General features: G+C 46.6%; 1 protein-coding gene across 1 annotated transcript in view; it reads right to left on the bottom strand.

The window, feature by feature from the left end:
- Nucleotides 1–1,139: 1,139 nt before the first annotated feature.
- Nucleotides 1,140–18,329, bottom strand: part of nrbp2a (nuclear receptor binding protein 2a) — a 202,229-nt gene continuing 185,039 nt past the window's right edge. Inside the window, exons 14-18 of the mRNA XM_078535906.1 lie at nt 17,609–17,744; nt 17,071–17,124; nt 4,843–4,906; nt 4,656–4,711; nt 1,140–3,006 (exon numbers count right to left, since the gene is read on the bottom strand). Coding sequence (XP_078392032.1) covers nt 2,905–3,006; nt 4,656–4,711; nt 4,843–4,906; nt 17,071–17,124; nt 17,609–17,744 — 412 coding nt within the window. The 3' untranslated portion in view covers nt 1,140–2,904. The remainder of the gene's footprint in view (nt 3,007–4,655; nt 4,712–4,842; nt 4,907–17,070; nt 17,125–17,608; nt 17,745–18,329) is intronic.

Genomic DNA, 18,329 nt, shown 5'->3' on the forward strand with positions numbered 1-18,329 from the left:
ACCTGGTGAACATGGAGCCTGACATGAGACTGAAGTTCAAGAGATTGGAACCAGCCATCACCTCATCAGATTCTCACCAAATTCAATGCTATTCTGCCCATTCATTCTGATCCTTGCATCATCGAAACATTAAAGCACAGGAGGAGGCCATTCAGCCCATCATGCCTTTACTGGCTCTTTGAAGGAGCAATTTACCTAGCCCTATACCCTCCATTCTCCTGCAGCCCTGCACATTGTTTCTTGTCAGATAATGATCCAATTCCCTTTTGAATGTCTCAGCTGAACCTGCCTCCCCCACACTCTCAGACAGTGCGTTCCAGACCCTAACCACTCGATTGACCCTGTCTCCACCACACTCTCAGGCAGTGCATTCCAGATCCTAACCACTCGATTGACCCTGTCTCCACCACACTCTCAGTGCATTCCAGATCCTAACCACTCGATTGACCCTGTCTCCACCACACTCTCAGACAGTGCATTCCAGATCCTAACCACTCGATTGACCCTGTCTCCACCACACATTCAGACAGTGCATTCCAGACCCTAACCACTCGATTGGCCCTGTCTCCACCACACTCTCAGACAGTGCATTCCAGATCCTAACCACTCGATTGACCCTGTCTCCACCACACTCTCAGACAGTACATTCCAGATCCTAACCACTCGATTGACCCTGTCTCCACCACACTCTCAGACAGTATATTCCAGATCCTAACCACTCGATTGACCCTGTCTCCCCCACACTCTCAGACAGTGTGTTCCAGACCCTAACCACTCGATTGACCCTGTCTCCACCACACTCTCAGACAGTGCATTCCGGATCCTAACTACTCGATTGACCCTGTCTCCCCCACACTCTCAGACAGTGTGTTCCAGACCCTAACCACTCGATTGACCCTGTCTCCACCACACTCTCAGACAGTGCATTCCAGACCCTAACCACTCGACTGACCCTGTCTCCCCCACACTCTCAGACAGTGCATTCCAGATCCTAACCACTCCGTGAATGAAAAAGCTTTTCCTCATGTCGCTGTTGCTTCTTTTGCCAATCACCTTAAACGTGTGACGTCTGGCTCCCTATCCTTTGCAGGTCATTTTGGCGTTTAGACTTATATTCATCATGTGATACTAACATCGTGTCGAATTAGGCAGGTTTATGTCATCTCCTTGTATCATTGTATTAAAACAATTAATTGCAATTAACCCTAAAAGCAAGACTGAGTTATTCATGAATTAAGTTAGAGTTTTGATTAATCAGTTTTAATAATACAGACATTTAACACATTCAGTTTATGACGTATTTCAGTTAAAGCACATGGTTGTCTTGGAGACAAAGGCAATCGCAAACTCCAATAACTGCTGGAAATCCACGTTGAAAGATGTTGATGCAGCCGACTATCAGTGAGAATGAATAGTTTTGTCCAAAATAAATACCCTATCAGCAACATAACTAGGGTCTCGTACAACATGAAGAGGACTCTGTTCACCTACTGCCCAGGTATCTTATCAATTATGTTAAGAGCTACAGATAGTTTAATTAAGTTATATTTAATGAATTTTAGCTTTAAGTTTAATTTGTGTTTCTGTATTGATGTGTTAAGAAAAGGGGAACTTGAGTTTTAGTTTCATTTTAAAATTTGCCTGCAAGTCTGTGGCTTTGCTGTTATGCCCGCATTTCAACTGCATCCAAACCTCAGTCAGAAAGCATAGCCGAAAGTGCTGGAAAGTCATTACTTGAAGTTTGTTAAGTATCATTTTAGTTTTTAATAAACTTTCTGGAAATTCCTTGCCAGTAACGTGTTGCTTTGTTGAATCAAGATTAAGGATGAAATTCAACTAAACCTTTCACCAATGGGGACAGTTTCTCCCTATGTCCACAGCGCACATGATTCTCAACACCTTTATCAAATCTCCTCCCAACCTTCTCTTCTCCAAGGAAAACAGTTCCTCATCCCTGGAACTGAACCTTTTCCGCTCTCTCTCCAATGCCTTCACATCCCAAAGTGTGGTGCCCTTCTGCTGAAGGTCATGAGGATTCGAAACGTCGACTCTTTTCTTCTCCGCCGATGCTGCCAGACCTGCTGAGTTTTTCCAGGTAGTTCTGTTTTTGTTTTGAGTATAGGAGTTAGGATGTTATGGTGAGGTTGTATAAGACATTGGTGAGGCCAACTTTGGAGTATTGTGTGCAGTTCTGGTCGCCTAACTACAGGAAGGATATCAGTAAGATTGAGAGAGTGCAGAGAAGATTTACTAAGATGTTGCTGGGTCTTCAGGAGTTGGGTTACAGGGAAAGATTAAACAGGTTAGGACTTTATTCCTTGGAGCGTAGAAGAATGAGGGGAGATTTGATAGAAGTTTACAAAATTGTGAGGGGTATAGACAGAGTAGATGCGAGTAGGCTCTTTCCACTTAGATTAGGAGAGATAAACACGAGAGGACATGGCTTTAGGGTGAAAGGGGAAAGGTTTAGGGGGAACATTAGGGGGAACTTCTTCACTCAGAGAGTGGTGAGAGTGTGGAACGAGCTACCATCTGACGTGGTAAATGTGGGCTCACTCTTAAGTTTTAAGAATAAATTAGATAGATACATGGATGGGAGAGGTCTGGAGGGTTATGGACTAGGTGCAGGTCAATGGGACTAGTGGAATAATATTTCAGCACAGACTAGAAGGGCCGAATGGCCTGTTTTCTGTGCTGTAGTGTTCTATGGTTCTATGGTTCTAAATCGGGAATTGTGAAGCTGTCTGAAAACATGGGGCACTGGCTGTGCGGAGGTGGCTGTATTTTGTTGAAGCTGAGATGGAGGGGATGTTTGGGAACAGCTGCTGCTCCAGAGTTCCTCGCTGTAACGGTGAGGGCGAGGGTGGAATGCAACAGTGTGTGGGGGTCTCCAATTCCCCCCTGCTAATGACGGTTCATCACCGGCGGTGAGGCAGACACAATTCCTTTCCCTCTGCGCTTTTTGAAAGTTTCTTCCAGCAAATTGGCCAACTTCTGACAGTCATCCTGTAGAGAGAAAGAGAAAGAGAGAGAGGGATAGAGAGAGAGAGAGAGATAGATAGAGAGAGAGAGAGATAGAGAGAGGGATAGAGAGAGAGAGAGGGATAGAGAGAGATAGAGAGAGAGAGAGAGAGAAATAGAGAGAGAGATAGAGAGAGAGAGAGGGAGAGAGAGAGAGAGAGGGATAGAGAGAGATAGAGAGATAGAGAGAGAGAGAGAGAGGGATAGAGAGAGAGAGAGAGAGATATTGAGATAGAGATAGAGAGAGAGAGAGATAGAGAGAGAGGGATAGAGAGAGATAGAGAGAGGGAGAGAGAGAGGGATAGAGAGAGAGGGATAGAGAGAGATAGAGGGATAGAGAGAGATAGAGAGAGAGAGGGATAGCGAGAGAGAGAGAGAGATGTGAAAAGAATACTTGTCAATAAAAGCAGGGGATGTGTTTTAAATGGCAAAACTCCAAAGGAGCCAAGGTCCTTAATCTGAAGTAAGTTTGAAAAGTCAGTGATGGTGTGAGGTGAACAGGGCCCTAATGGGGCTGTGATGGCAGCATTCAGTGATTGGCACCTTTTGCTGGGGTAACTTCCTACCAAACAGGAGACACGGTGACAGCGAGGGAGGGGCAAGTGGGTGGGAGAATTTCCAATGGGAGAGTGGGGAGCGAGACAGTGTGAGAATGGACATTCAGGTGACCAATGGTGGCAGTGTGGGGCGGGGCAGTGTGAGAATGGACATTCAGGTGACCAATGGTGGGAGTGTGGGGCGGGGCAGTGTGAGAATGGACATTCAGGTGACCAATGGTGGGAGTGTGGGGAGCAAGACTGTGTGAGAATGGACATTCAGGTGACCAATGGTGGGAGTGTGGGGCGGGGCAGTGTGAGAATGGACATTCAGGTGACCAATGGTGGGAGTGTGGGGAGCGAGACTGTGTGAGAATGGACATTCAGGTGACCAATGGTGGCAGTGTGGGGCGGGGCAGTGTGAGAATGGACATTCAGGTGACCAATGGTGGGAGTGTGGGGCGGGGCAGTGTGGGAATGGACATTCAGGTGACCAATGGTGGGAGTGTGGGGCGGGGCAGTGTGGGAATGGACATTTAGGTGACCAATGGTGGGAGTGTGGGGCGGGGCAGTGTGGGAATGGACATTCAGGTGACCAATGGTGGGAGTGTGGGGCTGGGCAGTGTGAGAATGGACATTCAGGTGACCAATGGTGGGAGTGTGGGGCGGGGCAGTGTGGGAATGGACATTCAGGTGACCAATGGTGGGAGTGTGGGGCGGGGCAGTGTGAGAATGGACATTCAGGTGACCAATGGTGAGAGTGTGGGGCGGGGCAGTGTGCGAATGGACATTCAGGTGACCAATGGTGGGAGTGTGGGGCGGGGCAGTGTGAGAATGGACATTCAGGTGACCAATAGTGGGAGTGTGGGGCGGGGCAGTGTGCGAATGGACATTCAGGTGACCAATGGTGGGAGTGTGGGGCGGGGCAGTGTGCGAATGGACATTCAGGTGACCAATGGTGGGAGTGTGGGGCGGGGCAGTGTGCGAATGGACATTCAGGTGACCGATGGTGGGAGTGTGGGGCGGGGCAGTGTAAGGTGGACACTCAGGTGAATATTGGTGGGAGTGGGTGGGTGAGGGTTGGAGTACTGCTGTTACCTGGCTGATGAATCCAAACCACACCAGTTCCTGGGCCAAGTCTTGGGAATCATCAGCTGTCAGAGAGGGAGAGAGAGAGAGTCAGGTCATCGAGTAACACTGATTCAGCAAGAGATAGTGGGCTGGGGGTTGGGGTGTGGCAGAGGTCAGGTGAAGCCCCAAATTATACACAGGACGGGGTACTTACTTGGCAGGAGGTCACAGGTCAGATGTCTGTGCAACCGGTCATCCAACTTCAAGAAGAGAGTGAGCTGTAGGAAGAAGTGATGGAGAGGTCAGGACAGTGGAGGGGGCATTGCTACAGAATCATCCAATGGCTACAGATGCAAAGTATTAAGGGCCAATCACTTCAGACTGAGATAAGGAGAAATTACTTCACTCAAAGGGTTGTGAATCTTTGGAATTTTCTACCCCAGAGGGTTGTGGATGCTCCATTGTTGAATATATTTAAGGCTGGGATAGACAGATTTTTGGTCTCTCAGGGAATTAAGGGATATGGGGAGTGGGCAGGAAAATGGAGTTGAAGCCCAAGATCAGCCATGTTGGTATTGAATGGCGGGGCAGGCTTGATGGGCCGAATGGTCTACTCCTATTTCTTATGTATTTATGTTCTTACTTGTTTAATACCTCAGCCATACCCTCTTAACTCCATGTGTAAATCCTTTTTTGTTCCTTAATTGGCCCCGCTCCTCCTTTTCCCATACTTTTACTATTTATAAGCCTGTAGAGGACTTTTGGATCCCCTTTCATGTTAGCTGCCAGTTTCTTCTCATACTCCCTCTTTGCCTCTCTTATTTCCTTTTTAAATTAGGCTCTGAATTTTCTATATTCAGCCTGGTTCTTAATTGTATTATCCACCTGACATCTGTCATCAAGGCAGAGTTAGATAGATTCTTGCTAAGCAAGGGGGTAAAAGGTTACTGGGGGTAGATGGGAGTGTGGCGTTGAGGTTACCATCAGATCAGCCATGAACGATGAATTCTGAAACACGAACAAGGGGGTCACTGTTTTAAAATTAGGGGTCGCCCTTTTAGGACAGAGATGAGGAGAATATTTTTTTCTCAGAGGGTTGTGTGACTTTGGAACTCTCTGCCTCAGGAGGTGGTGGAGGCGGGGTCATTGAATATTTTTAAGGCAGAGGTAGATAGATTCTTGCTAGGGAATGAAAGGTTATCGGGGGTAGATGGGAATGTGGAAATCGAAACACAAACAGATCAGCCATGATCATATTGAATGGTGGAGCAGGCTTGAAGGGCCGAATGGCCTATTCCTGCTCCTAACTCGTATGTTCATACGTGTTCACTTTTTCAGCTTCATCTTACTCTCTATCTTTCATCATCCAGGGAGCTCTGCATTTGTTTGTCCTGCCTTTCCCTTTTGGGGGAATATATCCTGACTCTACCTGAATTATCTCCTCTTTAAAGGCAGACCCTGGTTTATTTACAGTTTTGATGCTAATCTTTGTTTGCAGTTTATCTGGGGAACATCCATTCTCGGCCCATTGAAGTTCGCTTTCCCCTTGCCCTAGATGCTTTTTGTCCATTTCTATAGCAAAACTCAACTTTATGATGCAGTGATTCCTTTTTATTCATTCACGGGATGTGGGCTTCACTGGCTGGGCCAGCGTTTATTGCCCATCCCTAATTGCCCTTGAGAAGGTGGTGGTGAGCTGCCTTCTTGAACCACTGCAGTCCATATGGTGTAGGTACACCCACAGTGCTGTTAGGGAGGGAATTCCAGGATTTTGACCCAGCGACAGTGAAGGAACGGCGATATATTTCCAAGTCAGGATGGTGAGTGACTTGGAGGGGAACTTCCAGGTGGTGGTGTTCCCATCTATCTGCTGCCCTTGTCCTTCTAGATGGTAGTGGTCATGGGGTGGAAGGTGCTGTCTAAGGAGCCTTGGTGAATTCCTGCAGTGCATCTTGTAGATGGTACACACACTGCTGCTACTGTGTGTCGGTGGTGGAGGGAGTGAAAGTTTGTGGATGTGGTGCCTATCATGTGGGCTGCTTTGTCCTGGACGGTGTCAAGCTTCTTGAGTGTTGTGGGAGCTGCACTCACCCAGGCAAGTGGGGACTATTCCATCACACTCCTGGCTTGTGCCTTGTAGATGACCTGCTGTTGTAGCCACAGTATTTATATGGCTAGTCCAGTTCAGTTTCTGGTCAATGGTAACCCCCAGGATGTTGATAGGGGGGGATTCAGCGATGGTAATGCCATTGAATGTCAAGGAGCGATGGTTAGATTCTGTCTTGTTGGCGATGGTCATTGCCTGACACTTGTGTGGTGAGAATGTTAATTGCCACTTGTCCCTAAATATTCTCTTAATGACACTTGATCTATTTGACCCACCTCATTTTCAAGAACCATGTCTATCGGTGTCTCCGTTCTCACTGGACTGGAAACATGCTGCTGTAGCAAATTCTCCTGAACGCACTCTAGAAACTCTTCCTGCTCTCTGCCCTTTACACTTTGACTATCCCAGTCTACATTAAGATAATGAAAGTACCCTATTATAACTGCTCTATCGTTAGTATAGCTCTCTGTAATTTCCATTCAAATTTGTTCCTCTACATCTTTCCCACTAGTTGGTGGCCAGTAATGTGATGGCACCTCTATTGTTTCTTAGCTCTAACCAAATAGATTCTGTCCTTGAGTCCTCTGGGACTTCTTTTCTCTCCCACACTGCAACCTTCTCCTTAATTCACACCACCACCCCCTCCTCCTTTGTTCCCTTCCCCTATCTTTACTGAAAACCTTGTATCCAGAAATATTTAACACCCTGTCCTGTCCTTCTTTGAATCTGGTCTCTGTTATCACCACAACATGAAATTTTCACATGGGAATCTGCGCCTGTAACTCACCAGCCTTATCCACCACACTCCACGCACTCACATACAGGCACACTAACCACACTCCACGCATTCACATACAGGCACATTAACCACACTCCACGCATTCACATACAGGCACATTAACCACACTCCACGCATTCACATACAGGCACACTAACCACACTCTACGCATTCACATACAGGCACACTAACCACACTCCACTCATTCACATACAGGCACATTAACCACACTCCACGCATTCACATACAGGCACATTAACCACACTCCACTCATTCACATACAGGCACATTAACCACACTCCACTCATTCACATACAGGCACATTAACCACACTCCACGCATTCACATACAGGCACATTAACCACACTCCACTCATTCACATACAGGCACATTAACCACACTCCACTCATTCACATACAGGCACATTAACCACACTCCACGCATTCACATACAGGCACATTAACCACACTCCACGCATTCACATACAGGCACATTAACCACACTCCATGCATTCACATGCAGGCACACCAACCACACTCCACGCATTCACATACAGGCACACTAACCACACTCCACGCACTCACATACAGGCACACCAACCACACTCCACGCATTCACATACAGGCACATTAACCACATTCCACGCATTCACATACAGGCACACTAACCACACTTCATGCATTCACATACAGGCACACCAACCACACTCCACGCATTCACATACAGGCACACTAACCACACTCCATGCATTCACATACAGGCACACCAACCACACTCCACGCATTCACATACAGGCACACTAACCACACTCCACGCACTCACATACAGGCACACTAACCACACTCCACGCATTCACATACAGGCACACTAACCACACTCCACGCATTCACATACAGGCACACTAACCACACTCCACGCATTCACATACAGGCACACTAACCACACTCCACGCACTCACATACAGGCACACCAACCACACTCCACGCACTCACATACAGGCACACCAAGCACACTCCACGCACTCACATACAGGCACACCAACCACACTCCACGCACTCACATACAGGCACACTTACCACACTCCACGCACTCACATACAGGCACACTAACCACACTCCACGCACTCACATACAGGCACACCAACCACACTCCACGCACTCACATACAGGCACACTAACCACACCCCACGCATTCACATACAGGCACACTAACCACACCCCACGCATTCACATACAGGCACACTAACCACACTCCACGCACTCACATACAGGCACACCAACCACACTCCACGCATTCACATACAGGCACACTAACCACACTCCACGCATTCACATACAGGGTCACTAACCACACTCCACGCACTCACATACAGGCACACTAACCACACCCCACGCATTCACATACAGGCACACTAACCACACCCCACGCATTCACATACAGGCACACTAACCACACTCCACGCATTCACATACAGGGTCACTAACCACACCCCATGCATTCACATACAGGCACACTAACCACACTCCACGCATTCACATACAGGGTCACTAACCACACCCCACGCACTCACATACAGGCATACTAACCCTGATTGCGACTTTATTGCATTGTGCTCTGGAGGGTAGTCGGGTCAGGTGCAGTTGTCCAGGTTAGGATCCCACGCTCAGGGTTACAGGTCATGGTCAACGGCCAAACCTCGAGGCTCCTTCTAGGCGGAGGATCCTTTGGGAAGTGGATTTGTGTTTCCTTTAAACGCACATGAGGAAGGGAATGGGAAAATGCCTCCTATTCTTTCTCTGAGTCCGAATGCTGATCGAGGTGCGAGGCTCCTCTGAGCAACAGAAGAGGGAAAAGCTGGGCAGGAGCACTTGCCTTTGGGCACATCACCTACCGTTACTCTTACCCTGATACCCTGATCCCACCTTACAATGACTTACTCTAGTGCTTCCTGTCTCTCCCGAATCTTTGTGTACCAAGCTTTTCCTCTGTTATCTCTTGGTTCCCATCTCCCTGCCAAGTTAGTTTAACCCTGTGCAGTGGCAGTAGCAAACTGCCTGCAAGGAGCTTGGCTCTATGCAGGTGCAACTGTTACTGCGGGGCCTGGGGTCAGTACAAGTATGTGTGTGTGTGTGTCTGTGTGTGTGTGTCTGTGTGTGTGTGTGTGTGTGCCTGTGTATGTGTGTGTGTGTGTGTCTGTGTCTGTATGTGTGTTTGTCTGTGTGTGTGTGTGTGTGTGCCTGTGTGTGTGTATGTGTGTCTGTCTGTATGTGTGTGTGTGTGTGTCTGTGTGTGCCTGTGTGTGTGCCTGTGTATGTGTATGTGTGTCTGTCTGTGTGTGTGTGCCTGTGTGTTTGCGTGTGTGTATGTGCCTGTGTGTGTGTATGTGTGTCTGTCTGTGTGTGTGTGTGTGCCTGTGTGTTTGCGTGTGTGTATGTGCCTGTGTGTGTGTGTGTGTGTGCCTGTGTGTGTGCGTGTGTGTCTGCCTGTGTATGTGCCTGTGTGTGTGTGTGTCTGTGTGTGTGTGTGTGTGTGTGTATGTGTGTGTGTGTATCTGAGTGTGTGTGTGTGTAAATCACTGTTTGTAGTGCAGTTTGTACTGTCTGTTGACTGTCTCTCTCTCTCTTTCTCTCCACTGGCATTCACTGGTTCTCTAGTGATAATAACTCAGTCAGTTTTAACATAATTATGGAAAAGGGCAGAGATAAAACAAGAGTTAAATTTCTAAATTGGGGCAAGGCCAATTTTACTGAGCTGAGGAATGATTCGGCAAAAGTGGACTGGAAACAGCTACTTGAAGGTAACTCAGTGTCCGAGCAGTGGGAGGCATTCGAAGGGGAGATTCACGGGATTCAGAGTAAACACATTCCCACAAAGGAAAGGGGTGGGACGGCCAAATCTACAGCCCCCTGGATATCGAGGAGCTCACAGGGTGAGATAAGGCAGAAAAGGAAAGCTTATGTCAGTCACCGAGAACTCAATACTACAGAAAGCTGAGGGGAGTATAGAGAGTGGAGGGGTGAAATCAAAAAGGAAAATAGGAAAGCAAAGAGAGGACATGAAAGAATATTGGACGCAAAATCAAGGGAACCCAAAGATGTTTTATCAAAACATTAAGAGTAAGAGGATAACTAAGGAGAGAGTAAGGCCCAGAATAGACCAAAAGGTAACCTGTGTGTGGAGGTGGAGGATGTGGGTGTGGATCTTAGTGAATACTTTGCTTCTGTCTTCACAAAAGAGGGGACAATGCAGATATTGTAATTAAGGAGGAGGAGTGTGAAGTATTGGATGTGATAAACACAGGGAGAGAGGGAGTATGAAGGGGATTAACATCCTTGAAAGTGGATAAATCACTAGGGCCGGATGAAATGTACCCCAGGCTGTTCAAAGAAGCCAGGGAGGAAATTGAGGAGGGTCTGACCATCATTTTCCAATCCTCACTGGATACGGGTGAGGTGCCGGACGATTGGAGGTCTGATAATGTTGTACCTTTGTTTAAAAGGGGAGGGAGGGATAGACTGAATAATTACAGGCCAGTCAGTCTAACCTCAGCAGTGGGCAAGTTATTGGAATCAATTCTGAGGGACAGGATCACCTGTCACTTGGAGAGACACAGATTAATCAGGGACAGTCAGCTTGGATTGGTTAAGGGAAGATCGTGTCTGACTAATCTGATTGAATTTTTTGAGGAATTAACAAGGAGGATGAGGGTAGTGTAGTTGATGTGGTCTACATGGGTTTTAACAAGGCTTTTGTTAAGGGAATCAAGGATTCTACCACATGGCCGACTGGTTAAAAAAAAAGCCCATGGGATCCAGGGGAATGTAACAAACTGGATACAAAATTGGCCCAGTGACAGGAAACAAAGGGTAATTGTTGACGGGTGTTTCTGTGACTGGAAGGCTGTTTCCAGTGGGGTTCCACAGGGCTCAGTACTAGACTCCCTGCTTTTTGTGATATATATCAATGATTTGGATGTAGATGTAGGGGAATGATCAAAAGATTTGCAGATGACAAAAATTGGCCACGTGGTTAATAGTGAGGTGGATTGCTGTAGACTGCAGGAAGATATCAATGGACTGGGCAGGTGGGCAGAGAGATTGAGTCGGTTAGGATTATATTCACTGGAGTTCAGAAGAATGAGGGGGAATCTCATAGAAACCTATAACATTCTAACAGGACTAGACAGGGTAGATGCAGGAAGGATGTTCCCGATGGTGGGGGAGTCCAGAACCAGGGGTCACAGTCTGAGGATATGGGGTCGACCATTTAGGACTGAGATGAGGAGAAATTTCTTCACCCAGAGAGTGGTGAGCCTGTGGAATTCGCTACCATAGAAAGTAGTTGAGACCAAAACATTGTATGTTTTCAAGAAGGTGTTAGGTATAGCTCTTGGGGCGAAAGGGATCGAAGGGTATGGTGAGAAAGCGGGAACAGGCTATTGAGTTGGATGATCAGCCATGATCATAATGAATGGTGGAGCAGGCTCGAAGGGCCGAATGGCCTACTCCTGCTCCTAGTTTCTATGTTTCTATGTTAAAAGTGGCAGATGGAATTCAACCCAGCGAAGTGTGAGGTGATGTATTTGGGGAGGGAAACCAATGCAAAGGATTATACAATAAATGGGAGGACACTGATGAGGAGTGAATATCCACAGATCCCTGAAGGTAGCAGCACAGGTCGATAAGGGGGTTAAGAAGGCATATGGAATCCTTTCCTTTATTAGCCGAGGCATAAAATATAAGACCATAAGACCAGAAAACATAGGAGCAGAAGTAGGCCATTCGGCCCATCGAGTCTGCTCCGCCATTCAATGAGATCATGGCTGATCTGATAATCCTCAACTCCACCTTCCTGCCTTTTCCCCATAACTCTTGATTCCCTTACTGATTAAAAATCTGTTTATCTCAGCCTTGAATATACTTAACGACCCAGCCTCTACAGCCCTCTGCAGTAAAGAATTCCACAGCAAAAACAGAATTACCTGGAAAAACTCAGCAGGTCTGGCAGCATCGGCGGAGAAGAAATCAGTTAACGTTTCGAGCCTTCATGGCCCTTCGGCAGAACTGAAGCATAGTTAGAAGAAGGGAGAAATATAAATTGGTTTAAGGTGGGGGTGGGGGTGGGGGGAGAGAGAGAGACACATTGAGGGTGTGGTGATTGTGGAGATGAGCAGATAATCAAAAGATGTCACAGACAAAAGGGTCAAAGAGGTGTTGAAGGTGGTGATATTTGTCTGAGAAAAGTGCTAATTAAGAATGGAAGACAGGATATTCAAAGTACAGCTCTAGTGGGGGTGGGGTGGACAGACTAACAAGGTTTTAGTTTTAGATTTAAAAATAATGGAAATAGGTGGGGAAAGAAGAATCTATATAAATTATTGAAAAAAAAGCGGGGGGTGGGGGGGGGAAGAAACGGGGTGGGGATGGGGGGAGGGGGAGGGAGTTTAAGATCTAAAGTTGTTGAACTCAATATTCAGTCCGGAAGGCTGTAAAGTGCCTAGTCGGAAGATGAGGTGCTGTTCCTCCAGTTTGCGTTGGGCTTCACTGGAACAATGCAGCAAGCCAAGGACAGACATGTGGGCAAGAGAACAGGGTGGAGTGTTAAAATGGCAAGCGACAGGGAGGTTTGGGTCTTTCTTGCGGACAGACCGCAGGTGTTCTGCAAAACGGTCGCCCAGTTTGCGTTTGGTCTCTCCAATGTAGAGGAGACCGCATTGGGAGCAACGAATGCAGTAGACTAAGTTAGGGGAAATGCAAGTGAAATGCTGCTTCCCTCTACATTGGAGAGACCAAACGCAAACTGGGCGACCGTTTTGTGGAACACCTGCGGTCTGTCCGCAAGAAAGACCCAAACCTCCCTGTCGCTTGCCATTTTAACACTCCACCCTGTTCTCTTGCCCACATGTCTGTCCTTGGCTTGCTGCATTGTTCCAGTGAAGCCCAACGCAAACTGGAGAAACAGCACCTCATCTTCCGACTAGGCACTTTACAGCCCTCCGGGCTGAATATTGAATTCAACAACTTTAGATCTTAAACTCCCCCTCCCCCCATCCCCACCCCGTTTCTCTCCCCCCCCCCGCTTTTTTTTCAATAATTTATATAGATTCTTCTTTCCCCACCTATTTCCATTATTTTTAAATCTAAAACTAAAACCTTGTTAGCCTTTCCACCCCACCCCCACTAGAGCTGTACTTTGAATATCCTGTCTTCCATTCTTAATTAGCACTTTTCTCAGACAAAACACCTCTTTGACCCTTTTGTCTGTGACATCTTTTGATTATCTGCTCATCTCCACAATCACCACACCCTCAATGTCTCTCTCTCCACCCCCCCCCCCCCCACCCCCACCTTAAACCAATTTATATTTCTCCCTTCTTCTAACTATGCTCCAGTTCTGCTGAAGGGCCATGAAGGCTCGAAACGTTAACTGATTTCTTCTCCGCCGATGCTGCCAGACCTGCTGAGTTTTTCCAGGTAATTCTGTTTTTGTTTTGGATTTTCAGCATCCGCAGTAGCTTTTAGCTTTTTGTTTTTATCAAAGAATTCCACAGATTCACTACCCTCTGAGAGAAGAAATTCCTCCTCATCTCTGTCTTAAATGGGCGACCCCTTACTCTGAGATTATTCCCTCTGGTCCTAGACTCTCCCACAAGGGGAAACAACCTCTCAGCATCTACCCTGTCAAGCCCCCTAAGAATCTTATATGTTTCAATAAGGTCGCCTCTCATTCTTCTAAACTCCAATGAGTACAGGCCCAACCGACTCAACCTCTCCTCATAAGAAAATCCCTCCATACCCGGGATCAACCTAGTGAACCTTCTCTGGACTGCCTCCAATGCCAGTATATCTTTCCTTAGATAAGGGGGCCAAAACTGTTCACAGTATTCTAGGTGTGGTCTAACTAGTGCCTTGTATAGTTTTAACAAGACTTCCCTATTTTTATACTCCAATCCCTTTGAAATAAAGGCCAACATTCCATTTGCCTTCCTTATTACCTGTTGAACTTGTATGTTAGCTTTTTGGGATTCATGCACAAGGACCCCCAAATCCCTCTGTGCTGCAGCTTTCTGCAGTCTTTCTCCATTTAAATAACATTCAGCTCCTCTATTCTTCCTGCCAAAGTGCATAACCTCACATTTCCCCACATTATATTCCATCTGCCAAGTTTTTGCCCACTAACTTAACCTGTCTATATCCCGCTGTAGACTCCTTGTGTCATCCTCACCACTTGCCTTCCCACCTATTTTTGTGTCATCCACAAACTTGGCGATAGTACATTCACTTCCCTCATCTAAATCATTAATATATATTGTAAATAATTGAGGCCCCAGCACTGATCCCTGTTGCATTCCACTAGTTACAGGTTGCCATCCTGAAAATGCCCCCCTTATCCCAACTCTCTGCCTTTTATTAATTAGCCAATCCTCTATCCATGCTAATATACTACTCCCAACACCATGGGCTCATATTTTATTAAGTAGCCTTGTGTGCGGTACCTTATTGAACGCCTTTTGGAAATCCAAATATATTACATCTACTGGTTCCCCTTTATCTATCCTACTTGTTACCTCCTCAAAGAATTCTAATAAATTTGTCAGGCATGATTTCCCCTACATGAAGCCTCATTCTCTAAGAGGCCTTTGTTCACTTTGGCCTCTCTCTGCCTTTTTATATATTTAAAGAAGCTCTTACTGTCCATTTTTATATTACTTGCTAATTCACCCTCAAAGTTTATTTCCTCCCTCCCGCATAATTTTTTTGGTCATCTTTTGGTTTTTAAAACTTTCCCAATCCTTTGGCTTATCATTAATCTTTGCCACATTGTATGTTTTTTCTTTCACTTTGATACTATTCTTAACTTCCTTGGTTAACTATGGTTGGTTTATCCCCTTCCTAGAATCCTCCTTCCTCACTGGGATATATCTTTGTTGTGAGTCATGAACTATTTTCTTAAACATCTGCCATTGCTGATCAATCGTCTTTTCTTACTAAACTCCTTCCCCAGTCCACTCCAGCCAACTCTGACCTTGGTAATGACCCTTATTTAAGTTTAGCACAGTTGTTTCCGACCCAAGTTTCTCACTCTCGAGCTGAATGTTAAGTTCTACCATATCATGCTCACTGTTTCCTAAGGGATCTTTTATTCTGAGATCATTTATTAAACTTACTTCATTACACATTACCAGATCCAAAAATAGCCTGATCCCTGGATGGATCCATAACATATTGTTCTAGGAAACTGTCCCGAATACACTCTATGATTTCTTCCTCATGGCTACCGCTGCCAATTTGATTTTCCCAATCTACATGAAGATTAAAGTCACCCATGATTAATGTTCTGCCTTTTTTACATGCTCTCATTATCTCCTGATTTATTCTCTGTCCTACAGTATAGCTACCATCAGGGGGCCTATAGACTACTCCCACCAGTGTCGTCTTCCCCTTGTTATTTCTTACCAAATGGATTCTACATCTTCAGATCCAGGATCATTTCTTGTTATCGTACTTGTTCCATCCCGTACTAACCAAGCTACCCCACCACCCTTCCCTCCCTCCCTGTCCTTTTGAAAAGTCACATACCCCTGAATATTTAGTTCCCAGTTTGATCTCCCTGTAACCATGTCTCTGTAATGGGTATAAAATCATGCTCATTAATCTCTATTTGTGCCATTAATTCATTTATTTTGCTCTGAATACTATGAGCATTTAAGTAAAGAGCCATTAATTTTGCCTTTGTTCCATTTTTTCCCCCTTTGACCCTATTTGCTGCTGTTTTTTAATGTTTGTTCACTCTGTCCCTTCCTGTCACACCCTGGGTATCATTACCTAAATAGCTGCCCTGCAATGCTGCCTTATCCTTTTGCTTTGTAAGCCTCTCTATTTAGTTTGAAGCCCTCTCTACAGGTCACTGGTCCCAGCACAGCACCAGCATAGGAACAGGGAGGTTATGCTGTATAAAACATTATTTAGGCCACAGCTGAAGTACTGTGAGCAGTTCTGGTCACCTCATTACAGGGAGGCTGCAATTCCATTCGAGAGGGAACAGAGGACTCTTCTTCAGTCATTCGGACTCGAAACGTTAACTGTGTTCCTCTCCACAGATGCTGTCAGACCTGCTGAGTTTTTCCAGGTATTTTTGTTTTTGTTTTGGATTTCCAGCATCCGCAGATTTTTGCTTTTATCATAGAGTTAAAGTGATTGGTAGAAGGATTAGAGGGAGATGAGGAAAAGTTTTTTCACCCAGAGGGTTGTGAGGGTCTGGAACTCGCTGCCTGAAAGGGGAGTAGAGGCAGAAACTCTCAACTCATTACAAGGTGTCTGGATCTGCCCCTCGAGCGCTGTAACCTGCAGGGGTCCGGACCGAATGCTGGGAAGTGGGATTAGGCTGAGGGGCTCATTTTTCGGCCAGTGTAGACTCGATGGGCCGAGTGGCCTCTTTCTGTGCCACAAACTTTCTATGATTCTAATATTCTCTCCCTCTCTCTCTTTTACTGGCTCGTGTTTTCTCTCTCTGAGTATCTCTCTCTCTCTTTGACACTCACACACTCACTCACTTACATGCCACCTTGTGTTGTCTTCATGTAACTCCAGTTGACACTGCATCTGAATGACCTGTTGGGAGAGCACGGCAAAGATTTCAGCGCTTCACCCCTTAATATTCAACACAATCCCACTCGCCCTAATGCCTCAACCACCCCTCCTTCCCCCTGCACTCACTATCCCACTCACTCACTCACTTATCACCCTCCACCACTCTCCCTCACACCCCATTCATTCCACCAGCTGATGGAGAGGGTCAATGAGCTGAGTTCCTCTTCACAGAATCAGAAAGGAACTGCAGACAGGGTTGGGGGTGGGGGGGGAGGAGGGACCAGGAAGGGGGAGAGGGTGGGATCTGTGCTTGTGATACCTGCAGTTTCAGACTGATGTGGGTTGATATCTCCCCGGGCCCCAGTTCCACAGGATCAGGCTACAAGCTGTTATACAATCGGGCAGCAATGTCTGCGTACAATGCAGTGCCCCACACACTGTCCCTGGACTGCCTCCCTGATTGAGCTGCGCTGCAGACAGTGAACATGCTGGCGTGTTACCTTACCTTCCTGGTCTCCTGCTCATGGGCTTCTGGGATCGGAGATTTCACACACTCTGCACTTTCAGGGGGATGGTGCGGAGCCCAGAACAAATGATGCGGGCGATGGGAGGAAAAGTTCATTAAAGGGTGGATTCCATTCCTGAAAGAGATGAGAGAGAGAAACAGAGAGAGAGAGAGAGAGAGAGAGCTGCAAGTCAGTTTACTAACTAAGAGGGAGGGAGGGGGAGAGAGAGAGAGAACCTGAGAGAAAAGGGCCTGAGAGTCAGTTCGAGAGTGTGTGAGAGCAGAGAAATCATACGAAATCATAAAATATCACAGCGCAGAGGGAGGCCATTCGGCCCATCATATCAGGCTGACCAACAAGGAGACATCCAGCTTAATGCTAAAGGCTAAATGTGTTGGAAGCAGATCAGGGAAGATTTACCAGACTAATACCAGGAATGGGCAGCTTATCTTATGAGGAGAGGCTGGACAGGAACATACTCAAAGGGCTGAGTGGCCTATTCCTGCTCCCTGTTTGTATGTGTCCCGCTTTCCTGTTCTTGCCCTAGTAGGTTACGCACTTCAAGTGCATATCCAAGTACTTTTCGATATTCTGAGGATTTCTGCCTCCACCAGCCTTTCAGACAGTGAGAGCAGATCTATCCTGGATTTGCACCAAGTGCAGTAGTGGACAGGGAAAAGGATGTTTAATCCGCTGGCTGCAATGGGAGGTTTTCATGCT

This window comes from Cetorhinus maximus, chromosome 3 (genome assembly GCF_964194155.1).
Source record: "Cetorhinus maximus chromosome 3, sCetMax3.hap1.1, whole genome shotgun sequence".
In the NCBI taxonomy this organism is placed as follows: domain Eukaryota; kingdom Metazoa; phylum Chordata; class Chondrichthyes; order Lamniformes; family Cetorhinidae; genus Cetorhinus; species Cetorhinus maximus.